At 45.0% G+C, this 27,075-nt stretch overlaps 1 protein-coding gene across 3 annotated transcripts in view; it reads right to left on the reverse strand.

The window, feature by feature from the left end:
• LOC119164508 (glutathione-specific gamma-glutamylcyclotransferase 1) overlaps positions 1 to 27,075 on the reverse strand; it is a 209,134-nt gene that overhangs the window by 17,851 nt on the left and 164,208 nt on the right. Inside the window, exon 1 of one of the 3 annotated variants that reach the window (XM_075871888.1) lies at positions 24,401 to 25,114. The exons of 1 other annotated variant lie outside the window; for it this stretch is intronic. In XM_075871888.1, coding sequence (XP_075728003.1) covers positions 24,401 to 24,553 — 153 coding nt within the window. In that variant the 5' untranslated portion in view covers positions 24,554 to 25,114. Of the gene's footprint in view, positions 1 to 24,400; positions 25,115 to 27,075 lie in introns of those variants that run through there. One more of the 3 variants, XM_037416707.2, reaches the window with a different exon arrangement.

Below are 27,075 nucleotides of genomic sequence, written 5' to 3' on the forward strand. Positions count from 1 at the left end.
CGTATTGGGAGATTCAGTGTGTGTTATAAATCGAAAGAGTTTTATGCCAGGGTCCCCTAACACTTGGTGACTGCATAAGCGACAGCTTACGTAAACGACAAAGACGTGTGCCGGCTGTGATGCCAACCTCTTTACAGAGGGTGCCATCACACTCGGCACATCGCTTGCATGCCCCTTCGATGGAGTTGTATTCATCCAGGAGTATACACTTCACGTATATTTCATCAGCGATGGAGCCAATGGGCTCCGTAGGACGAAGGGAATCTTTCAGCAACCATTTTAAACGTCGGCGGTTACCCAAGTTTCCTCCCTGTGGACCACCCTCTAGAGCACGTTTAACGTATATAATTGAAATAGGCATACTTTTCGATTTCTGAATAATATTCGGACGTATGATACAAGGAGTACGCAAGCCAGGTTCCGAAGACCCTGTTTGTATCATCTATTCCTTGCCTAGCTTTTAGGTTTTTCTACCAAGCGACGACTTTTGCAGCAGCTCAAGGACCAAAAACTCGGTCTTCCGTCGTGTAGTCCTGTGGGGCGGTTGAATAGACGTCCGTGTTCTACAACAGAGTACATCGACACGCCTTGGTGTAGTTAAGGAAGGAGGCACAAGGTCGGGGCGACCAGAGGAGAGCTGGAGGCTGTGGGCCTGGGAGAGATGTATGAAGATTCCGTGACGCCGGAATTGTCGTAAATAAGGATATCCCTACAGGACGGGGCCACCGGTATCCCACCCCCTAAACTGCCTTCCTAGGCGTAGCAGTGATCAGGTCGAGAAGCAGGCATCATCGTCTCTCCGGCATCATCATTATGTCATAGCACTCGGTATAGGCCATTCGTTCTCGAATATCGCCGGGGTCGTGCCTTACTGGCATGCGGCAGCCACTGTTTCTGCGCCGCCTATTGTTTGCTACGATGCACGAAAAACGTATCGGGCCTCCGAGAGTAGGGACCACCGCATGCGGCACGGAAGCTGCATTCCAAAACTGGTCACGATAATACGTACAGATAAAAAGGTCGAAATTGGGAAAGGTTCAAAGCACGCGCGTTTTCGACAGTTTTTGTCTTGTTATTCCCTGACTATCACTCGTGCTGCGCATAATGGACAAAAGTGCCCGGGACAGCAGATTTTGTACGTTTGTGTTCATGAAGCCACACGCGGGATCAAACTTGAAATCACAATTTTCATTGGTTAGGGGTATAAGCCCTCGAGACTTATAGCACTGGAAAGTGCCACATAGACGAGCCTCGGGGTGTGGCTGTTGTATTTTCATACACCATAGATAGGTGTACGTGGCCCCTTGGGAATTGTGGATAGAATTTGCTTGTGCGAAGGGAAACTGTGCCCATATGCAGGAGATGCCTTGTCCTAAGTATAAAGTAGTGGAGGTGTTTCGATGTCCCATGGGCACCCATTGAGGTCTAACGGATGTATGTGCAACAGCAAAGTGTCTCGTCCTAGCTCAAGCGACAGTGCCCAGCTGTAGATGTTGGCAACTCGAGCCACACACACAGAAGGCATGCGTGTTCGTCATTCTGGATGTACCGCAAGGTGCCCATGTTGTCATTACTGAGGTCATCGGTGAGGTCGATTTTGATCGGGATTGTGGAGGGCTTGTCGACTCTCAGATTAACTGAGGCCGGCAGGCCATCCATGTCGCTTGCGTTCAAGAGTTTGCCTGTTCGTTGTAGATAGTTATGATGCTGAATGCAGGACGACATAAGTGCTACAAGCAAAAGTGAACTTATGCCAAAGCTGTGATACCCGGCAAGTGACATCGCTATCGATTCCCACGTTGTTTAAGATATGGCGGAGTTTTCAAAATATTTGTTAAATTGTTGTCAATCACCACATACCCGCATACCAGTGGCACATACTCGGCCTCGGGTAAGTGCCATACATGCCACGGCCGATATGCTGCCCTCGTGGTTGGCTTATTGAGTGTCCTTACCACTGACTCTTTTTACAGCGCGACTGTACAAATCAATTGCTCATGAAAAAAGAAGGCCCACCATCTATGCGAGGGGTTAAAGCTTGGGCTCACAAGGTTATGCTGTAGCGGAAACAGTGAAAATCAGGAAGAAAGTGAGACTTCAAGAACCGAGTGCAAATTATGGCAGCGCAGTTTAAAGCTGTTGCCAGCGGGACCTTCAGGGAGAAAAGGCGAGTTGGATTTTTAAAAAAGAAAGAGTTCATAGAAACAAGCAGATAGTTTTGTTAGTAAATGAGATAAAAACCTAAATGTAGCAAAGTAATAAAACAAAGCCAGTACGAAGGAACATAGAAGCGTGAAGAATTCGCTGATGACCTCTCGTGCCAATGTTACCGCTCTGGCATACGACTCGATACAATTCAGACCGCCTGAAGCAGACTAGCAGCCATTTCCAGAAGCACTTATAGCTCCTGGAAATCCGACTTCACGCCCACTATCCTAGTAAAATCCACACTGAGGTGCTTTTTGACGCATGAATGCGAGATACCTGAACGGATGACTGAAGATACACTGCCACCAGAGAGGGGGACATCTATATGGACCCATCGCTTTCACACCTTTTTAGTTCGCCGTTTGTCTTGCCATCTGTAGCGTAGCAAATCAGACTAATAATTTTGTCTTTACTGTTCTTTCAAAGTAGCACCTTGTCAAAAAAAAAGCATAATGGTGGAGCGATATAATGAACGCCTATGTTTTGCTGTATAGGCGTCGGAGAGGCGTTTTGCCCGCACAACGTCCTAAGCTCGAGCAGTGACCTGAACCTTCACGACAGGCCAGACGTGAACGTGGTACGTCTTTCGATTTACAGTGCTGCCGAAAGCCCCGTACTTTTCGTGAAGAAGAAAAGGTTTATGTTTATCTCGCGAAAATCATAGCTTACATATAGAACTATTCGCGGGGCTACAGCACCCTCCGTTACGGTTTGTACACATTCAAGGCCTTTACCGTCCCGATACTAATGTCTTTTGCAAAGCTGGCTGATGGAGTAAGATTTGAGGGCTTTTAATACACGTTCAGCATGTGGTAATGATGATGATAGCGCGGTTTTTGTGAGACTCGCAGTGAATCTTTACAGAACAGAAAACCTGTGTAGAGCTGGCACAAGCAGCAATAACGAACACTCATCAATCTATACAATGCGTGTAACACTACTCTCGAGTAAGGAGGTACGCCTAGCCACTCGAAGCTACTATGAAGGACTGAAGATGAATCGACGCCATTAATTGGCGCCTGGACTGGTCGCTTAGCTTACGCAGAGAATTACACACACACACACACACACACACACACACACACACACACACACACACACACACACACACACGCACGCACACACACACACACACGCACACACACACGCACACACATACACGCACAAATACACGCACACAAACACATACACAAACACACACACACCTACTCACACATAGAGAGAGAGAAGTCATGAAGGAAAGAATTCTAGGCAGAGAGATACTGTAGCACTGTTCACTGAGGAGGAGAGTCATCGTTCTGTTTAGACCGCAGGATCCAATTAGAGAGACAGAACGTCCATCCACTTCCACGTGCCTTCAGAGTTCCTGCCATCACCGATCCATCATTGCAACCTGCTGTCGAAAGCCGCCTCAAGCTGCCCAGACTGTGTGACTTATCTTTCTTTTTCTTTCGTTCTTTCGGTAGGGGGAGAAGGAAGAAAGGAGTTTCGAGGCAATACCATGAACGAGAAGACTATCGTCGAGTTGCAGACACTGTTGACAATGTGTTTCTCCGTGTCTATAACTGTTCACATGAACCGAAAGACACACCCAATGCGCAAAAGTCATGGGTGATGTTATTTCTGGCGTGGATGCAGCCCCGACACTTCAGCACGCGGAGACACGCATTTCGCCATTCGTGTGGGCGTCAGAGAATAAAAAGCGTCAATCGACAGGTTCAAGCCCGCCTATGTACAGCCGTACGCGAATAATACCTTCTTTCCTCTGTCCACTCTTTATCCTCCAACCGTCAAGATGTCACCTAAAACAAATTAAAAAAGCATGTGCACCGGTCTGACCAAGCCCTGTCACGTGCTGACATGCCGGGCCAGAGACAACGATGAGATCAGTGTATTTGATTTGAACGGCTTTACTTTAAACAACATGAGAGACAAGGGAGCGGCAAGGTTGGGTCCCTTGTCCAGGAGTATACAGTGGCCGTTGCTGCACACTCAGCCTGATTCAAGATACCCTTTCTGGGTCCCTGAGTCGTGCGATCGGAGAGTTTACGTTTTATGGCCTGGACATGCAGAGGATTGGGAAGTGCGAGCACTTGGACAACGAAATAAATCAGTTGGTAGCACTTGCAGCATTCTCTGCCTCTCCGCTGCATTGTCATATATATGTGAGCGATGACAGCTTGTTTTCTCACAGATTACCGGGAGACCTTTGGTGACCGATGAGCCAGATATTACGAGAGGGATAGCAGGTCGATGCTATATGCGAGAAATAAGGAACGCGGAGAGAGTGACACGCGACGTGGCCACCACAGTGTGATTTCACGATGTCCTACTGCCTGTGGTCACCTGAGATGCATGGATGAATACATAAAATCGTCTTTTGTAGCTCTCGCACTAACTGGCACCAATTTAAACCATCCCTTTATGACTTGATGTGCTTTGCTCACTGCTCTCCCATAGTTGAGTACGAAGTACTCGAAATCGTTAAACATTTTTTAAACATATGCCAGAATATCTTCTAAGCACATTCCAAGTTCCCAGGGCTGCATACAAATAGGTTTAAGAAACGCTTATGAAGACATCAAGGCGAAATCCATCTTTTAACTTCGGAGCAGTTTGACGGACTAGCCTGATCGGCTCATGTGTTGCCGCACTCGTTACACGCAGGTACCAAACGTGGTGGTACCCGTAAACTGAGAGGGCTGCGCATGGAGAACATCAGTGCTTGCTTGCCGAACGTTTCTGTTCTAGAACAGTTCTGTTCCAATTTTAATATTCTTGATTCGAACCATCAAAATGAAAATAAAGCGCCAGCATCGGGAATTAGAAACGCATCTACGGAAGAGACAAGGGTAGGTCAGTCGGCAGCGTCAAGAAAAAAAAATGGCAGCATATCCACGGAGTGAATGATAGATAGTGGGGCGTAGCATCCGTCCCTCCATCCCTTCTTGCTTCCGTCCATCCACGCGTGCGTCTGTGTGGCCGCCCGTGCGTCCATCCACCCGTCCGTGCGTGCATCTGTTCGTGCGTCCGCACGTTCATCTGTGCGTCCGTCCCTGCTTTCGTCCATGCATCCGCTCCTGCGTCCGTCCATGCGTCCATCCATCCGTGCAGCCATCCGTGCGTCCATCCATGCATCTTTCTGTGTGTCCGTTCGTCCACCTGTTTAACACTCCAAGTACCACCATCTCGCACCTTTTCATCATATATTCCTTATATAGAAGCACCGCCATCCATCGGGCATTCCAAGGACTGAACGAGAGGAGGCACACGCACACTTTCTTACGGCTTGCGTTTCGTGTCTACTTCCCACCTTTAACCAACTCGAGTTCATGGTATATACTGGTTCACTGTATTCATGGCACTGCGGCTCAACGCTGGCTAAACCTTTCTAAAACCAAGGAGGTTACGCCCAGCGTGCATAACGTAGCAACCCTTTCTTGTATTTTGTGCGTTGTTGAACAATAAAAAATCCGCAGCGTTCGTGATGAACAAAAGCCGAATTCTCCTGTCTCTCATTCCCCCTTAGCAGCCACTGGCATGTACATTGAGCACTATCTTTTATTGTTCAACAACGCACCAAAAAATATCTCTCTGGCACCACCTTGGAGGTGAAAACGTTTTACTTGTTACACACTACTACAACGGCTACGAGGGACGAATGGGTGCATCTATAAGAAGCTTCACCCCTAAAAGAATTAAGGCCTCAACACACGCACGCTTCAGCGCATGGCTTGTAGACCCGGCGCCGGGCCTTTTCCATATGGAGGGAGAGAGCGCAGCTTCGTGCAGCCACTCACCCTCTCCCTTGATAAGGAGAAAGCACGGCGCCGAGTCTGCACTGCGCGCGCTGAAGCGCTGAAGCGCTGCAACGCGTACTTGCGGTCAGGCCATTAAGCGCACCGCGTTTGGAGCAGCAACCAACATAGAAGAGACCACCGGAAACGAAGCACAATCGAAAAAAAGATCGGATGATAAGAAGAAAACAACAGACAGCAATAGAAAACTTCATGTAATTACACTAAAACAAGAACATAAAAATTAGGGCACCCTAAAGCTTTGCCTTTATGAGTTGAAAGTGATAGCCATATTCTGTCCCTAGTACGTACTTTAAACACTTAGTGCACGAAACCTTTTCAAGCTTGCTATGCAGCCACTCGAGGGAATGGGGACAGCAGCGTGTGCGCCTTTTGTAGTGGGTGAGCGGCCTTCAACCACGAAGCCATTACAATAATCACATGCTCTGACGTCCACTGGCGGTGGGCGCTTGTACTAGCCACTATTACAAGTTGCATTATGAAGCATGCATGTACACAAGACGCACGTTTTGGCAAAGCATGAAAGCTACTTTCATTGCATTTCCAAGCACAGTGAGTTCTTTTCACTGAATTCACAATGAGGCGCATGGCCGTGTGGTAGAACATCCGCTTGCCTCGCAAACGACTCGGGTTCGATCCACACTCGGATGCCAAAACGATCTTTGTTCAGTTCCCGCTCTGACCCAGGGTTTTCGTATTCCTATTTTATTACCATCGTTCTTGATTTTCCGGTGACGCTTAATATGATTTCTCGCTCACAAATATCGACGCCGACAGCAGAATTCCTGTGAAACGAGCTCTTTAACTCGATGGAGTAGCCGATAACAAAAAGAACCGAACTGAAGAAAGCAGATTAGCACACAGTATAAGTGCAGGATCATAACCGATTAGTAGTTCGTAAAGCATTTACTTGGGCTGAAACTGGCTAAGATTTTTTTCCTGCTAAGTTAATCACGCTGATACCTCCTCCGCATCCCCCAACAGCGTTCTGCAGCTAACGTGGTTTTGCATTGGCGACGATGATGTGTGATGGAGTAGGGATAACGTCACAGATTTTAGTGATACAAGACGTTCAATGATGAAGTGATCACATGTTTCTTTGCGTCGTTTGCGTCGACGACAATGCCGCTGCCACCGCCGCCGTTGCCGCCAACAGTCACGTTTATCGTTCGATGAGGCATCAAAGCCTCTAGCCTTATAGCATCTTTGTGTGGACGCTTTCGTAGCGCCTTACGGCCAACACTGAAGTAATTTCATATTTTAAACACATGTATGTAGGACGGTGCCCGCTTAGAGACAAAGTTCGTTTTTCTCTGGTAATGTACCCTAGTTAACTGTGAAATAAAGGATCGGCGAGGCCAGCAAAAATAACATATAACCGATATGAGTATTTAGGACGCGGTGCCCAATAAAATTCGCCAATACTTTGAAGCTTCATATGAAAACCAGTGACACAAAGACAGATGCGGAATGTTATCGGTCCGAAAAAAAAATTAGACATGCTGAACTCGTAGGGTGATCAGCACGACCGCTTCTTTACTAACGTTTCTGAGCGCAACACTCATGATTGCGTGTACTTTCCCGCCACAAAGCTCGAGACGGCTTTAAGCTCTCCCATAGTAGAGTACCCTGTGCTCTAAATCGTTACCCCCTTTTTCTAACCCCCCACTAACGTTTCTTCTAAGTTATACTAGTGGGCTGTGGATTTCCTCAGCTCCATCGGGACGGCTCCCTGCTCTCCCATAGTGAAGTACTCGAAATCGTTAAACACTATTTCTAAACACACTAACGTTTCTTACCACACCTCTCGTAAGATGACGCAGGCCATCTTTCGATAATGAATCCTCATGAGCAACAATAATAAATTATAGAGTAAATATGTCGGTATTGCAAGATATGTTAGGTTTACAGTGTAATCTATGAACACTTCGTCGTATCTATTTCTATGTGCATGTAAGTTGTAATAAGCCTGTGTAGTGTGCTTACGCTTTCTAGCGCGCGTTCCGTTAGCCTCCGTAACACTGCACGCATCTGCAGGGAACGAATTGGACTAATCGGACGGACGGTGGGAAGAGAGCGCATGGGGACCGCTGTTAATTAACATTCCTGGAATGACCAGCGGAGGGCAGTTGAAGAGACGGGCGCGTTCCAAGGCGGCCATCTTTCTTCTAAACTGTCACGTGCGCGAACTTCAGAGCCGTACCCACTGACCGAGGAAGAAGGGTCGAAGACTGCTCAGACACGCCCGTAAATATACTGCACGCTCTCTCTTTCCATTCGCAGTTGAGGGCTTCGGGGGATGGACGCTAAAGAAAATGGAAGCAGCGCGAAAATACTGAATTCAGGGTGGGCGGATTCAAACGTGGCGATGAGAGGGTGCAAAGTGCGGAGCGATGGCCGCCGAAAGGTGGCACTGTAATTCATCACTCTGGGGAGAGTTCTTACGTATTGCTGGGTGCTTGAGCACACGAGCGCGCGCGTGTTTGTATGCGTATACGTGAGTGGCGTGTGTTTGTAGATGTGAACGCGCCACAGCATTCGAATGAACTGCTGAGCCGGCAGCCAAGTCGAAGCTAATGAATTACCTTAGGTGAAGCCGCCAGTGAATTTGCTTAGAAGTAGGAACGCGGAGGTTGAAGTACAGCCTCTATCGGTACAGTGGAGTTGCAAGTTGGAAATGAATTGGGAAAAGAACGAAATGTAAAACACCGCATGTTTCCACAGTGTTTTTTTTTTTTCACCAACGCTGTGTATGGAATTCTTACAGCAGTACTCGAGCGGCATCCATGGCGAAGTGACAAGTTCCATTATTTATGCTTTTGATAAATGGGGGATCGAGTTATTGGAAACATAGTGTTTGGCACGAAGATTTTATCGGTAGAATGAAAGGGCAGCCTGGTGTCTCCGGTATTCTCCATTGCTAGGGCTCAACCGACGGGTATCACGGGTGCTTTTTCTGAATGCTTTCGAGTTCCGCCATGTCGTCGAATTTGTCGTGTTGTTGTCGAGCAGAATAATCGGGCCGATCCAAACTTTCTAATTGTTTTAAGGTGTCGCCTCTGCGGAACATCAAAACATGACGGAGTTCTACAGCGTCCAGAAAAGCACTTGCTGTCAGGATCGTCAGTGTGAATGATGATGGCCTCCAGATGCTTACAATTATCTACCTGCGGTTCTAAAGTAGCCATTCTTTGCTCCACGATAGTCGTCCGTATAAGCTTTCCGCGGTAAGAACACAGTGGTTAGTACTGAGGCAACGCATCGCAGGCGCGATTTTCTCCGGTATGAGCGTGTAACAGCGTGTGCTCACCGTATCGAATGTCAGCATACGAAGGGTCAGCAATAACACACGTCAGTAATAAGAGTGTCGAGATTTGGCTTCCCTGCTAAATCACAGTCACCTGCACTTGCATAACACTACTGGCGGTTGACAGTTATGGCACCTTTTGACAAAGTAGTGTTGTGCACAATCTTTCCACAATCATCTGATGTTAGGGGGCCAGCAACAAAAAAGGTGAGCTTTGGAGCAATCCTTTCAACAGAGCACCGAGGTATAAATAGTAGCCTCTATAGCTATCATGCATGAAAAGGCTTCTAAAACCAGCTGCCGGGTGTAGGCGTTATTGCACGGGAAGATAAGCGATTGGGACATAAAAATAAAACGAAGAATTTAAGAACAAGTGTTCGCAGTAATGAAGTCTACCCTACAGAGTAAGACGCTCACATAGTCATGTGTGTTCACATTCGTGGAAATGGTAATCCGTTGACATTCTCAACAGAAGACCTCCGAAGGACGTGAGAGGTACTCTCAAGTAGTTTGGTTGTACTTGACGCACGAGGTTACAACAGTATGAGCATATATCAATGGAAAAATGGTCTCGATGTTTCCCCCGTATTTATAGCCACCAACAGCGAAGTTTTTTAGAGGGTTCCTGGCTAATATAATGAAACATGGTGTTCATATTCGGTCTAAGATGCCCATAGAAAGGCATCCAGATTAACCATCACAGGACGAAGAAGCGAATTCCCAGAGAATGCCATTGCTCCACCATTTTGATTGAAAAACTGGGATATGGGTGTGGAAGAGTCGAGCTTGGCATATTATTTATCAAATTATTTATTTCACAGAAGTAACTGCTGGCCTAAAGGTTTATCGGTTACGAGCTTCGACAGAAAGCTTAGCTCACCAAAGAAACCCTTCCACACGGTGTTTGGCCCTACACGAGCAAAAACAGCAGAAAGCTTATTGCGGCAAATGCGAAACGCTGAAAAATTCTCGTTAGTAAGATTATGCTAGTAATATAAGTACGGGACAATGAAAAAGCTTTTAGGAAAGCATCATAGCTTCATCTCTAAAGAACAAAGTAGGATTGACTAGGATAAAAATAAAACCCAGATCAAGGACTTGGTATTCTTCCACGTTGAATCAATACATCTGTTTCTCTTTTCGTGAAATTTGTTGTGTTTACGCAACGGCACCTTTATAACGATGGCCTAAAATGTAAGAAACGAGTACATCCCAAAAGAATGCCAAGAAATGTCACGACGTCAACGAATGCTCGACGATATTACAAGAATGAGATGTTTCCTTGCGTGGTGCTGGAAGAACGCCCATTTGGAAGTGAATACACACATCGCCAAATGTGGTCGATACGGGAGTACGAACGCCAGTATTTGTTCGCGTCTATAATATTACGTACACGTCAGCAGGTGGCTTTCGACCCTGTTCTATGGTAAGAGTATAAATGTACCGTGTTGCTGTAGAGACGTTAACAGAAACGTACTTGTCCCGACCTGTTCATATGCATTGTACGCCAGAAATGCGAAGAAATTAACATGAAAAATACAGCACTTACGAACGAGAAAGGAAGGAATAGAAAAATTAATCAGTTGATTGATGAAAAGAAGCAGCATTTTTTAGCCTAAATGGAAAAACTTTGTAGGCGCTGCGACAATACATTCGATCACAACTGCACACCACCTTCCTAGCTGACGTGACTTAATTCTTAATACGTTTGAAATGCACCACATCGGCAAGGGCGACAAAAAACTTTGTTGACGGAGTCGCTACGACCTCTAGCAGTGCGCACGTTAAAACATTAGTGTTCTTGACGCAGGACGCTACGTAGTGACCTCCCCTTTAACGCAATACACAACATTACACTTAGTGAGTCACACTTATGACGCAGTATCTTAGCAATTACACCCTTGTAACTACTTCTTTACCGCAGGACACCTAAATACACTTAGCTTACACCCTTAACGCCACGCACTTGGCAATTACACCCTAGTAATTTCATATGTATACTTCATTGACGCAAGAACTTATTTAGACTTTGTAAATTACAATCTTAACGCAGTACACTTAGTAGGTACCATTAAGTAAGTTAGTATCCTTAACCCAATATACTCAGCTTCATCTATTGTAAATTACACTCTTAACGCAGGACAACTGGCTCCCCTGGTTGATGATCGGAACTTACGCAGCTGGCCCGGCGAGTTTAAGTACCATCATAAAAGCTATGTTAGCTGCACCAAAACTAAGTGCATGGAGGAGCCTGTGCATTCTACACGCCACCGAAACGCGGCCGCTCCGAAACCTGGGAATCGAATCCGTCAACGCACAGTACATGCAAATCCACCGAAGAAACGGCTATCTAAGGATCCTAAAGACCGCCGAAACACGTGGGAAAGCGTAGCACGGCGCAAGAAGCGCCCTCGCCCGGGGGCACGATAAACGAATGACGAGTGTCCGCAAAAGCCGCCGGGACAACGCCGAACGCGAAGCGCGCGCCGCGATGCGGCGGCTCCGCGCGATGACCACGGGCGGCTGACTTATTAAGTGCAACGCGCGCACGCAAGGCGCCATCTTGATCTGCATCTTTTTGGTCTTGGCGGCCCGCCACCACGTCTGGCTGCTTCTTTCACACGGTCGGGCTATCGGGCTATGAGAAAGGCCGCGCGAACCGCCACAGGCGCGACTGTGCCGCAGTGGGGAGCTCTCGAATTGAAGAGATATTTTAAAACAAAAAAAAAAGGTAAAGATGGCACCAGCCAAGTTGAAGGTACGCGTACGCAAATCACCGATTAGAAGCATGCGGTTGTGGTTGTTACTAAAAAAAAAGAATGAAACGTAATATATAAATATGCCAACAAAGAAAAAAAAGACAACCAAATGTTTGTAGAGGTGATATCACAAATTACTGTTAAGTAGTTAGTAGTGTTTTATGATGAGAAACAGACTTGGCAAAACCACATTGAAAATAATAAATCTAAGGCAACTCGTGCTATTGGAACAATCCATAAACTCGGTCGACACACCTCTGGCCTACGCAAGGACAGTCGAAATATGAGTTACCGTATGTATGTTTGCGCAATCCTAGAATTTGATTGCGTTTTATTTTTCTGCGGGTCCAGCATATGAGATTAATCCCCTCGTTATTTTAGAACAATAGACCCTTCGAAGATGTCTGGAGGTCCCATATTTTACTGCGATCAGTGTGCTACATCAAGAAGTCCGAATCCCCACCCTAGCTTGTAGATTCAGCATGCTCACCATTAAGACATATCTAAAAATTTACGCTTCTTCAGTTAGACGTTCACAGTTCATACTCATTTTCGAACCGAGAACAATTTTTAATTAGCCATGGTCTAGAGTACATAGACCTCAAATTTTGTTTGTTAAAGAGCAGCTAGAACTTTTGCACGTCAACATAAGCAGCATTGTTTCAAATGACTCATTGGTGAAAACCAAAGTTGAATTTAATGATTGTTTCCTTCTAATGCCTAACGCCTACCTAACATATATCCAAAAAAACTTATTAAAAGAATATATACTTCAATTGCTAATGTCATTGCTACGGATGCATCCATGTGTGAAGAGAAAGCGGCGGTAGGCATCTTCTCAGAGACATTGTCTTGGTGATTCTCAGTACGTCTCCCAGATTACACTCCTATATTTGAAAAAGAGCTTTTAGCAACAATTCTGGCCATTTTAAAGCTCTCAATCAATGATTCAGCAGTTGTTATTGTCACTGATTCATTTTCCCTATGTAGATCCATAGCCTCAGCTTCTTCACTCGAGTACTTCCTTTGAAATGCTTTCGCTCCTTTAATCCCATAACATTTTCAGTACAGTGCGACTGGTGTGGGTACCAGGTCACCGAGGCATGTGTATAAATGAAATGGCTGACACTCTTGCGCATTGGTCTCTAAATGGTCCTGTAATGTCCATGGTACCTGATACCAGTTTTGTCACTGAATCCCAATTTCGTAAATGTTCTTTACTCTAGAATTCCATGAAAATGAGATTACCAGTTCACTAATATGGTCATCTTTCTTTTGATTGGAATAATAAATGGTGCCCCTCTCGCGAATTGGAAGTGTACATCACAAAATTGAAATGTCAGATTCCACCTTTTGATTCTTATTTATACAGGTCTGGTCAGCTACCATCTTCCTTTTCCTTTTACTATCAAGAGCCAGAAAACATCGACCGTTTTTTTTTACTTATTTGCCGACGTTTGACAAGCGTTGGGAAGAAACATTTAGAAACTATATTCAGAAACTTAAACATGACTCTTGATTCTGAAAATATCCTTTTTTGGGGGGCCTCTTCTCTTTGCCACAGGAGCGTCTGCGTTTGCGTAGCAGTTTGTGAATTTCTCAGGGACACAAGGAGCTTTGCTTGTTAAATATCCTTTTTTCCTTTTTTTACCTAATGAAATTCTAATTTTTTTTAATTACCTTTCATTTATTCTTTAAAATTATTAGTTATTTACCTACTTTATTCGTAAATCACCATATAATTATCCGTTCTTAAGTTCCGTAGATAACAGAATAATTACTTTTCCTTTTTCAAAATTTAACAATTCGTTTTCCCCATTACAATAACCGCCGCCTTAGTAGCGAATCACCCATAGTGGGTACGAGCCAAGGCATATAAGAACAAGAAAGCATGAAGCCACTTTGAAATCGGTACGTATTTCTCAGAAAAAAAAAGTTTCTTAGTAGCCGAAAAATTCGTCCTTCTCTCTGGAGACTTTTTTTTTTCCTCCCCACTCCATACTTTTCAACCCTTCCACTACCTTGCAGCTTTCAGCAGAACTCATTTGTAGTACTTATTTAAATATGCCTTGTGTAGATGTTATACTAAAGCTCGTTGAGTCTGCCTTCGCAGGCACATAACCGTGAATATTGGTTGATTGATTGATATGTGGGGTTTAACGTCCCAAAACCACCATATGATTATGAGAGACGCCGTAGTGGAGGGCTCCGGATCTGAGCACCCAGATCTGAGCACACGGGCCTACAACATTCCCGCCCCCATCGGAAACGTAGCCACCGCAGCCGGGATTCGAGCCCGCGACCTGTGGGTCACCAGCTGAGTACCTTAGCCACTATACCACCGCGGCGGGGCGTAACCCTGAATAGGCAATGTACAGACAGTATATGGAAAGTTCGGAGAAGAGATACCGTTTCGCGAATGAATGTCCGACAGAAAGTCCACAAGATGTGGCGGATGTATGCACCAGGCGTGAAAGTCCCCCATTCACAAAAGAAGCCCGCATCTTTTATAGATGCCCTAAAGATACCAACGCAGAGACAATAGAAAGTGACGTTTAACTTAAATGTGTATGTAAGGCCCAGCTGTTCGGCCAATCAGATTCAGTATTCAGATTGAACATAAGCGAAGAGACGAAAGGGTGAACAGGAACGAATTCTCAAGTTGGTCAAGTTGTTGATTAAGTGAGTGAGTGAGTGAGTGAGTGAGATCCACTGAACGACCATCAGAAATTCATCTATCTATCTATCTATCTATCTATCTATCTATCTATCTATCTATCTATCTATCTATCTATCTATCTATCTATCTATCTATCTATCTATCTATCAATCTATCTATCTATCTATCTATCTATCTATCTATCTATCTATCTATCTATCTATCTATCTATCTATCTATGTATGTGCCCACCCAACCATCCATATACGAGAATTAGCTAAGAAACAAGCCGACTAGTTTAATGCGAAAAAAAAAAAGAACTGTGAACTCTTTAGCGGTTTCTGAAAGGCAATACAGGAACCCACTCGGTGAAGTTCATGCCGCACACTATAGGGGAACCACCTCCTGCTCCTGTCGAATGAACTGTCGGGTACATGGCTTTGCAATAATTATTAAGGTTCTGAGTGCATTCAGAGAGTAAATAGCGTGAAGAAAGGATCAAATGAGAACATAGTGCAAGAAAGAAGCGGAAGTGAAAGAGGCGCTTCATCCTGTATGGCAGCCAACGGGCACGGCCTTCGACAAAGGACGCTGGAACGCCGTTCCCAAAGCGTTGTCCTGCTGCTATCCCTTCTGCGCATACCAACACACACATTCACAAACCCATTATACGCTTCATATCGACGCCGTACACGCACACAAAGCATACCCACCACCCAGTGAGACAACACAGACCACGCGGGTGCGCGACCCTGAAAAGTAAAGAAAGCGCGGGAAAGGGCCGACGAGGAAAGGACTGTCAGACATGGCCGCACTAATTAACTCTCCCACCGACGATCGACCCGGTTTGCATGCTCGGAGGCCATCGTGCCGGTGTGACACTGCCGGGAGAGCTTAATAGATTCCACCACGTGACAGCGCTTTCCTATGCTACGGCCGTGCGTGCCTGCTAATAGCCGGCTCATAAAGCATACACTGTAAGCGCGCGTTCTGGGACTCCGCAAGGCCATTGCGGTGTCGCGGGCTTTAGGGGGACAAGCTGAATTCTCTGCACCGGACAAGTTAGGTGCATCGAGATCGGAGCTGACAGGTAGTGGCGTGTCCTATATGACAGAAAGGTTGTTTGAGAGCCTCTCTCTCTCTCTCTGTGTATACGTTTGTGCGTGCTCTGCTCATCAAAGCATGCGTACGACCAAAGCTCTGCAGGTACAGCTTACCCTATTTCGCTTGATCACACCGTCACGAACATAACAGCTTTTCTGTCATGTCACCCGCGTGGCCACGGCAACAAAATGCAGCTACGGAATACACCACACTCTGCGACGTCATATACATTACTGCCAGCTCACACAGCTCGATTGACATGCATGGCCACACAAATGTGACTGCACACCCAATAAGAACATTGAGGTTCGATGTCCTAAAGCCACGATACTGACATGTGCACGGACCCGTGTAACTCTTCCCCGTAACAATATGATTAAGAGAGACGCCGATACGTATAACGGAGGCCTGCGGAAATTACGACCACCAGGAGAACATTCTTTAACGCACACACCGACTTGCAGAGTTTTCCCTTTATCGGAATTCGGCCATCAGTCGGGATTCGAACGTGCGACCTTCTGGTCACCACCCAAGCACCATAACCACCAAACCACTCGGGCAGATAGCAACTGCAGACATACAAAAGCTAGCCGAACGGGGTAAGTGGTTTCGGAACTGGCTATAAGTTGCCGTTGATGCCTGAGCGGTTAATTCCCTCACCTAATTGATGAACATTCAGATATGTGGCAGGACTGATAATACCATTCGAATTCTTTCTGAGGGTTTGCGATAGAGCACTAAATCACCGGAAAGAAGAAAAAAAAAAGAAAGAGAGGACTTCAGAGTTGACCGACATGTCCATAGGTTATACGGTGTACGTGTTATAGTGGAACCGTGGTCACAGTAGCACCAATTACCATGTACCGACAATCGTTAAGCTTTGAACTTTGCTAAAAATATCACGAACAAATTCGTCCTTCGCTGTAACGAAGTCGAGGGCGAAGCAGTGGAAGTTTGTGACACTTACAGGTCGGGTTATATGAGTAACGAATCGAAACGCGGGGTGTGCCACTGCTGCAATTATAAAGTGTCGCGAGAATTGTAGGATGCCTCCAGTCTCAACCCAGGTATACCGTAGCCCGAATTCGCGCACATTTATTTTTTTGATTGATTTGTGGGGTTTAACGTCCCAAAACCAACATTTTTTTTTCCTCGGGAGGTTGTGTACAAGACGAGCCATGTTTTTAGCATTAGATGTTAAGGGAGGCCTCCCATATAATGAAGTGTGTGAAGGAGCCGGGACGGTTTCAGTAACAATTTTCACGACTCTCATGTAGTGCATCCTCTCTCACGAGGCAACAGATCACCACTATCATCGTCATCGTTGCCGTCGTCGTCGTGACCATCATCATTATTTAGCATAGTTATCACATTCCTAGCAGTTATTTATACAGTGCGGTTTGTGGATGAGACATCGCCGACATTTTTATTTATTTTCTACGCTTAGAACACGCGCACGCACGCAAATACATGCAGGAACCTACGTAAAGTGGGGAGGTGTCAGAAATTATTTTCCCCTACGTGTATTTTCGCCTGCACCTCTGAATAAAATATTTTCTGAATGACTAGAGTCGGCTCTAATAAATCGATAAGCAATTCACAAATATAACCGAAGACTCTTCGTAAGAAAGGTTAATTGACGGTTTCTATAGTAGCTTAAAACAAGGAAACTGATACCAATTTCAAAAAGAGAGAGCCTTCTTAGTTGCCCAGAAATTCATCCTATTCAGGTGATCGAATTCGAGACCAACGCCTTTCCGCGGTGTGGTTGCTCTACCGATTGAGCTCTGGGGAGCTAGCGAATTGGCGGCGCGGTTTCGAATGCGTCATCGACTCGAAGCACGTGGACACACATTGCTGCAAGTCGATTCCTCGGCACTGATAGAACAATAACCACAAAAAACACCTCACTGAAGCAAACACACTGAAGAGACGTTGGTCCCGGATTCAATCCTTAGAGAAGGATGAGTTTTTTTTTTTCTTTCTGAGAAGGAGCTTTCTCGTGTCTTTGTGCTAAATATGAGTCATTGCCAATTTTCTTTTCCTGCTCCTTCTGCCATCTTGTGGGTTTCTGGAGAGCTGATTAGGAAGTTCTCACTTAATTTTTTATCTCTTTATGGTTTCTTCAAGCACACTTCTGAGGGTTTGCCTCTAGCAGCGTCCAAACGAACGCCTCATTGACCCCTGCTTCTCAAACTCTTCCACTCACGATCACTCCTTCTTAGGCGCTTCTCGACTCATCTATAACGGTCCCCATTGTTCCCGAACGGCAGGCCTTAAGAGTATCGGCGACGCCCAGAGTCACCCCCGCAACGCCTACCGGTGGTCTTGACTTGCTTCATGGTCCATTTATGCTGGACGTCTTCCTTTTCTTTTTCTTTATTGTCTCAGCGTAATGCTTCTCATTCACATTGATTTCGGCAACTTGAAGCTCTTATCGGCAGCCTCGACTATTGATTGGTGATATCACGCTCGTTTAGCCATTGAGACGTGTCGCGATGAACGACTTATGATGGTCTTACGTTCATTTTAAGGGTTTGTTTTTGTTTGTTAGACATAATATTAGTGAGAACCAAGAAACAATAATACCACAGAAAGTATGGGGGGGAGGGGGTGTTACTGAAAGTAATTGCAATGTAAAAAAAAGGTTTTAGCGCACCTGAGAGCGAGACTTGTCAACTGCTGGGTAAGCCGTGGTGGAGGAGTCGTACTATAGACAACGAAATGATTTTTTGGTTTGTTATACAGCTAAACTGTCTTAAGTCCACCCTGTGTCGTCGTTCTCAAAGTTGTCGTCACCATAGTAGCAGAATAGTAGTAGTTGTAGCTATATTAGTAGTAGCAGCAGAAGCAGCAGCAATAGTAGTAGTAGTAGTAGTAGTAGTAGTAGTAGTAATAGTAGTAGTAGCAGCAGCAGTAGTAGTAGTAGTACTAGTAGTAGTAGTAGTAGTTATATTATTAGTAGTAGTAGCAGCAGCATCAAATGTAGTAGTAGTAGTAGTAGTAGTAGTAGTTATATTATTATTAGTAGTAGCAGCAGCATCAAATGTAGTAGTAGTAGTAGTAGTAGTAGTAGTAGTAGTAGTAGTAGTAGTAGTAGTAGTAGTAGTAGTAGTAGTAGTAGTAGTAGTTGTTGTTGTTGTTGTTGTTGTTGTTGTTGTTGTTGTTTTTGTTGTTGTTGTTGCTGCTGCTGCTGCTGTTGTTGTTGTCGTTGTCGTTGTTGTTGCAGACTTCGTGCAGACGTCCGCAGCGGTGGTACAGTGGCTACAATGCTAGGCTGCTGACCCAAAGGTCGCGTGTTCGATCCCGGTCACGGCGGTCACATTTCGATGGAGCCGAAACGGTAGAAGCCCGTGTTTTGTGCGATGTCAGAGCCCGTCAGGGAACACCGAATGGTCGAAAATTCCGCCCCCCCCCCTCCATTGCGGCGTCTCTGATAATCATTTTGGGCTTTTGGGACGTAAAATACTAGGTAATATTATTGTTACTTCATCAATACGATCTGTGACACCTTGATGATGTCACGGAGCGACATGGTCAAACTGTTCTAAATATTTTTTTGCATCACTCGCTGTAACACCATTCACCGCTTTTCGTGACTGAAAAGAGATGTGAGGCCGCACTCGTTTAACCTACCGTAACCGCTGCCCCACTCCTTCCACGGGGGACTTTCCCGTTCAGCGTGCGTATGCATGGTTAAGAGCGCGACGTGCAAATCTTGGAACTACGCTCGTTCTGTCCGTGCTTTCTGATGACTTCCTTCGGTCGCGTCTAGCAATACTCATGTAGCGCTTCAAGTTGAACGCCGGACGAGGGAAAAAACAACAGAACGGCAGCTCGCGTAGCGCTTGCACGATATTTGCAGAATGACAAGAGGCGCAAAGCGGTCATTTTCCAAGAAAGCTCATAACATTGTAAGGTTGGCTTGTGGCGCGTCTTTTGTGGCTGTTAGTACCACCTATTCAGAAACACTAGACATTCAGCCACCATCCCATCTCAACATCTCGTATCATACATATTGGACATATGCGAAAATCTTTTATGATGATGAAACGCATACGATTCATGCATGTTCATACATTCGCATCATATCAGAATGCCACAGCACGTGTTTTTTAAAGTACTTTAAAAAAACCATGGGCTAACATTTTTTTTTAATTGTGCAGAATAACATGCAGGCCGGACAGTTTCTCGAGAGCATCCTTCAGGCAATCTTCATAACTCAACATCAGAACAATGCTTTTTTTCAGCAGTTTATAAATATAAGTATTTGGAATGCCGCAAGTGCTGTAATTTCTGCTGAACGCACGCGGGTGTTTTACATAGAAGCGCCAGACTCCATTGGGAAACAAACTGAATAACTAGCAGCTTGATTAATTAGCATTTGTAAGCCACATAGATGCAAAGACGTCTCGTATTCTCAAGTAAATGGCGTTCACATTGTCTACAATGCAGGACAGATTCTCGATATTCAAAACAAAACGAGCAGTATTTCTCACGTGGCCCTATTGTCCACGGTAGGATCGAATAAGAGCACTGTCAGTGAGTCAGGCCTTTGAAAAAGACATGTACTAACAATAACTGAGGGCGACGTAATTTAACGTGAGTCAGAGCAGATTCTTTTTTTTCCCCCTTAGCAACTGTTAGCGATCGCTAACGGCTACCGTATTCGCAATAGGAGGAACCTTTCTTGCACCGAAAGCATTTCTTTTCTGGTCGCAGCAGTACCACCAACACTATGCAGTCATGTCTTTGTAAATTAGTTGCCTGGAGACGTAATTATTTTCTTAGACTTCGGCAACATATAGACACCTACTGCCAGTCTACATTGATACTCACTCACCTTATACTTATCGCAGTTAATAATAATAATAATAATAATAATAATAATAATAATAATAATAATAATAATAATAATAATAATAATAATAATAATAATAATAATAATTTCGCTTTCTTTATGAAGAACTATTGTGGCTGTGGATCCACTGTAGATTTCTTTCAGTAAGTTTTTGTAGGGTTCCTTGATGCTCTGATTCCGTAGTGCCTGCATTACTGCTGATGTCTCGAGTGAGTCAAACCTCTTCTACGGAGGCTATGTATAAGAGTTGGTTGTATTCAGCGAATTTCTCTATTACCTGCTTGATAGTACGAATAGGGTCAATTGTGGAGTAGCCTGTACAAAATCCTGCTTGATCCTTTGGTTGATTGAACTCTAGTGTCGCCCTAATTATATTAGCTACTATTTTTGTAAATATTTTGTAGAGTACGGACAGTAAGCTGAACGACCTATAATTTTTCAAATCCTTGAAATATTTTTTTTCTTAGAGATTAAGTTGATGTTGGAGTTCTTCGAAGATTCCGGTACCCTTCCCGGGAAGAGGCACTTCGTATATAAGATGGCCAGTTTTTCTAACACAATTTCTCCGCTATCCTTCAGGAGGTCTGTTGTTACTTTATCTTCACCAGCAGCTTTGCATCTTTGTATTCCTTCTAGGGCTTTCCATGCATCCGCTGTCGTTACTGGTAGGACGTCGAACTTCCCTGGATTATTATTGTTTCTCACGATATTATTCTAGTTGTTTTGGCTTATGTACAGCTCTCTGTAAACTCTTTCGCCACCTCGACAATACTAGTCATCTTGCTTATAACGCTACCTTCCTTGTTTTTTGATGAATTCATTCCATTTTTGCCTATGCACAAGTTTGCTTTTGCAGCTTTTAGGCTTCTGCCGCTTTTTACAGCCTGCTCAATTCTCTCCATGTTATACCTTCTGGCGTGGGCTACCTTACGTCCATTGAGTAAAACTTGAAAAGCTTCACTAGTATAATTTTCTTTGTTGCATTTCAGGCTTTCATTGTTTGTCGTCTCTTATTAAGACTTTTCTTCTCATGAGATACTTTCCCACTTGCCCTGTCTACTGACTGTAGCCCCAACTTCTATTGCACAATCTTCGATGATACTAGTAAGATTATCGTTCATTGTATAAACGCTAACGTCGGTCACCTCGTTTAGTGCCTCGAATCTATTCTGAAGCGGAACTCTGAACTTCTGTACTGTCACTCTCCCCGCTAGTTCATTAATTGATTTTTACGTATCAGTTTTTGTCTTCACTTTTTTTTTAAATCTAGGTGACTACGAGCTCTTACCATTCTGTGGTCCCTGCATGGTATTTCGCCAACGACTTCTACATCATGTAAAATGCCTGGGTGTGGCCACAAAATGAAGTATATATCATTTTCACTTTCGCCATTGGGACTTCACCACGTCCACTAACGGTTAGCCCATTTTCTGAAGAACGCATTCAACATCCGTAAATTATTACGTTCTGCGAACTCCTATAATAACTTCCCTCTGGCATTTCTAGAGCCCATGCCATATTCCCACTGCATAGTCTCCGGCCTGTTTCCTACCTACTTTTGAATTAATGTCACCCATCAGAATAGCGTACTGTGACTTTACTTCATTACTGGCTGACTCTACGTCTGCATAGAAGCGTTCAACCAAATGATCATCATGGCTCGATGTAGGCGCGTAAGCCTGGACCACCTTCACCTTGTACTTTTTGTTAGACCTAATGATACTTGCCACCCTCTAAACGGTGCTATAGTATCTCTCCATGTACTAGCGATACTCTTGCGTATAAGAAACCCCGCCCCTAGTTCTTTTTTTGTCAACTAATCCACGGTAGCATATGACGTGTCCGTTTTCAGCGCTGCATAAGCCTCAAGTGACCTCCTAACTTCGCAGAGCCATATCACATCCCATTGAACACACTCTGATTCCTCGAATAGGACAGCTAGACTAGCCTCGCTATATATAGATAGCATTCTGGCGTTGACGATAGCGAAGTTCGTATTCCTTAAGAGGCAAGAAGTGAGCAGAGCGGGTCAGTAAACGATCCTGGGTTAAGGATATCATAGCTGAATCAAGAAGAAGAAACGGACATGGGCCTGGCGCGTAGAACGTAGGCAGGATAACCGCTGGTCATTAGGGTAACCGACTGGATTCCCAGAGAAGGCAAACGCACGAAGGAGAGACAGAAAGTACGTTGGCCGATGCGATTAGCAAATTCGCAGGTATAACGTGGCAACGGAAAGCACAAGACCGGATTGATTGGCGGACTATGGGAGAGGGCTTTGCCCTGCAGAGGGCGTAGTCAGGCTTATGATGATGATGATGATGATGATGATGATGGCGATGATGACGATGCTGATGATGATGGCTGCTTTACAATATGAACGTAAGGCTACCAATGTCCCAGAGGCATAAGATGAGAACAGCAAACTTTTGCGTTGGCTCTCCTGAATGATGCACCGCGATATTGGCCTTGCCCTTCTATGAAATGTTTACAGGCATTACATGAAAATGCGCATGATCAATTTCGATCACACAATGCTGGAAGAAACCGCGATGAGTCACGAATGCACGACACACAGAAACGTTTTAACAATACTAACGTTAACGTGAAGCGTTAAAAAAAAGACAATTCTAACTCCATAACCGGTCGCCAAAGCGACCGTGCATTCGGTGTTCGGAAAAAGGCTTTGTCCAAACTTCGTTTTCGCGTGTGATATCGTCTTTCCGGGCAACAAAACACACACACACACACACACACACACACACACACACACACACACACACACACACACACACACACACACACACACACACACACACACACACACACACTTGCACGCACTCTAAGATGATAGACGACCCTAAACAATATAGGTAAGGCCAGCTGTAGCAGTATATTAAGAAGAGAGACAGGATTTCTCCGAATTCTTCGACTCATACAGTCAACTAGAAGCACATTATCTTCCGTTTTGTTTTTTATTATGCGAAGAAGCACAAGATGAAGTTTACGCGTTTCTTAGAAAGTAAAAGGCAGCTATCAAAGCCTTTAGTTAACAATTGGCAGAGCACCTAACTTTTTGCACAAGATAAAGAAAAATTATGAAGCAAAACCTCTTGGCAAACATTTTCGTCTCCTGGAAACCTTCAGCAATATGCATTTCGAAACGATAAAGCAGCAGACCAGCTGTCATTCGAAGCATGGTAACGTTGTCTCGCAACAAAAGTGACCTTCAGCAACATCTTGAAATTGCATAGTCAACTGGCGATGCGTCTCACTAGCGTAAAAAAAATACAAAGACCTAACGCAGATGTTTCGTCTGTTCAGCCATCTTTGGCGTTTTCAAACTACATAACAACCTCGCAGCTGATATGCGAAATAATCCTGCTTCCCTTTGCGAAACAAGAACAAACACAACCTGCCTGGATGAGTTGAGAACCACCTCTTTAGTTTCAGTTCGTGGCGCCGCTGAAAAAAAAAATACATTTTATGCAACGGCCACGTTGTACAGTTATACTTCGCGGAGCCATCACTCCGACGTGTAATGCACATCTGTTCGGGGGTGCGAAGATCGTCTGCTCGCACACCGCGAGTTATCGTCTGCAACAGATGTTTCGCGCCAAGTGAGCGGCGCTCGCCGGCGTCAAGGGAGACGAAGCAGAAGAAGAAAATTGGCCGACATCTCACCTTCTCCGGCGTTCCGCGGTGCTTGTCGTTGCCTTGCCAAAACCTGCGGTCGTAGCCGCGAATGTAGCCGATCTGACTTCGCACAAACTCGAACCCGGGGTTCCAGACGAGAGATCCGTAGCCGAACACCCAGATACCAGACGACGAGCCCATCTTGACTCTCTTCCCAAAAAGCAGCAGCAGTTAAGTCCTTGCTACGAATGTTGCCTTGCTGACGCAGGAGTAGGAGCTTGGGTGTCGTCGATTTGACGTGTCACGGTTGACAAAATTCTCTGTAAATAATCAGGGTTCCTAATAAGCGTGCATTAAACTACCGGCGAATAGATAAACCGGAGCAGACGCCGCGGCGGCCATCGAGAGCAGACGACGCGCTTGCAAGGAGGAAGAAGATGAGAGGCAAAACCGGTGCAGGGGCGCTGCGGTGCCGAACTATGGTCCAATGGCGGCGCTCGTTGGCTACCACGTGACCCACCACGTTCGCGGATGATGCAAGGCGCTCTGCAGCTTGCGAGCGCGCGCTTGGGGCGTCATTCGGTTTTGTTCCGCACGCTTTTGAATGTCGGCGACGGCGTAATTGTAGCCTTGCGGGTGTGTCGCTTGCTGCTTGTTTCATCGGAAAAAAACGGGCGCTGCTTGTGGGGCGTGGCGCTTCGACGCTATGGAGCTCGCGATATACAACACTGCCACTACGTCGCTCGGAGGAGCCGAGGGCATGGCGCCTCTTATGTCTTTATATATTATCCCCCGGAAACCGGAACGCTATCCGCCTCTTCTTTCATTTCTTTTTTGCTCTTTCGCGTACTTCGTCTACAACGTCTCTCGCGGCACCGGGTTAAGGTCAGCGCCGGTCTCCTGACGTCACCGAATCGTTCCCGACGCCAGGCGTAGTATTTTTTTTTCTTACAGCTGATCGAAGGAAAACAAGCACAGTAGGAACCTTCGTTACGTTCAGTCTGTACTAGATGCCAATGCTCTAGTTCAAAAACAAATCGTGTGGCCAAAACTTCCTTGGCCTGGCAAGCAGGACAATGACCCACAAGGTGGTCGTTGCCCCTCTTAATTTGAAATGCTCTCCTTATATATCATATCAATAAAAAAAATTGAAATGACCACAACATACTTCTTTTTTCAAACTTCTTTTCTGTCACAAACGATTGCCAGCTTATCGTAACAATTATAAAAACACTTTGTACGTGCCACAAGAAACGGAGATAGCGAAATTGCTTCTGACAAGCTTACATAACAAATTGCAGTTAGCGAAAAGTAATGACAATGTATAACAACTATTTTTGAAAAGTAATGAAAATACCTTGCCAAAACTTAATTCGTGTACTAACTCATGTACACCTTCTTTACAGGACACACGCGTTAAAACAATATCAGAGATCCTTTCTCCAATCGAATGAAGGTATTCAGATTAGTATATCCTTGCCATCTTGGTTACATTTTTGGTCAACTTTTTTTATTCTGCAAAGGAAGCGGACATGCCATATTCATTTAAAAGCAGTTAGGAAAACAATATTATTTTCTTGAAATTTAAGCTGGAAGTAATTTATTGTATAACTAAATTGCTAGCCTAAATAATTTATTGTATTAGTAAATACAGTAAAGCTTATCATACTTATTATAATTTTAATTGTGCCAAGTATGACAAACGAGATGTCATTGAGAAGGGTCGTACTGTTCGACTCAGATTATAATGCAAATATGTAGGGTGGTTTGATGTCTCAAGTTCACAGCTAACATCCACAATCACTAAGCTTGGTTCAGTGCGTAAAAGCAACTTGTGCATAGGAACAGTGTATAGGAACACTGCATAGGAACAATGCATAGGAACAACTTGCTAGGGTTGCGCCGACCGTTAAATTTAGAAAAAAAATCAAACACGAACCGAACAGGATCATAACAAATCAAATACGAATGTATATCGAATGCTATCTAAATATTTTTCGGATATTAAGGATATAAGAGTCCTCCCAGCTTTTAATTAGAAACATACATTCCCATATTTCAGAAAAGTAGCATTACGTTACATTTAGTCAACAAAACACACCACAATCGAGGAAGCCGAAGTTGGCTAGCATACAATAGCGACTGAAGCCTTCAAGAAATATTGTAGCGTCAGCTACACTGGCCGAGGTTGAGCATGGCTTGTCGAGAGCCATGCTGTGCATGCTCCAGGAGCGGTGACGTCACGTGGTGCAGATCTGGCGCACCGGAGAACGCCTGGTAGCTACTGTTCTGACATGCCACGAAAAAGCTAGCGCCAATCGACTCGCCTGAGTTCGCTCACTAGTTCGTCCGTGCGTCCGTTCGTGCATCTCTCCCTCCATACGTCCATGCGTCTGCCCGTCCGTCTCTCTGCATGTGTCCGTCCATTGTTCACAATACGCATATCCTGGCATAGCCGAGCTAAGCCACAGCTAACTTAAGTGTAGGATGAACACAGGAGTGCACGCAGATACGTGGCCACTCTTTTTTTCCATTTTCTCTTTTCCAGTTTTTCTGTTATCCTGTTTTTCCTTATTTCCATTTCTGCTAAGTTTCTTCATATTTTTTTCTCTCTCCCTTCCTTTCTATTTCCCGCTTGCTTCCTTTTTTTCAATTTCTTTATACCTGTTTCCTGTTGTAATGTTTCCCTAGACACAGTGCTAATATATGCACTTGATGTCATC

Source organism: Rhipicephalus microplus, chromosome 8 (genome assembly GCF_043290135.1).
Source record: "Rhipicephalus microplus isolate Deutch F79 chromosome 8, USDA_Rmic, whole genome shotgun sequence".
In the NCBI taxonomy this organism is placed as follows: domain Eukaryota; kingdom Metazoa; phylum Arthropoda; class Arachnida; order Ixodida; family Ixodidae; genus Rhipicephalus; species Rhipicephalus microplus.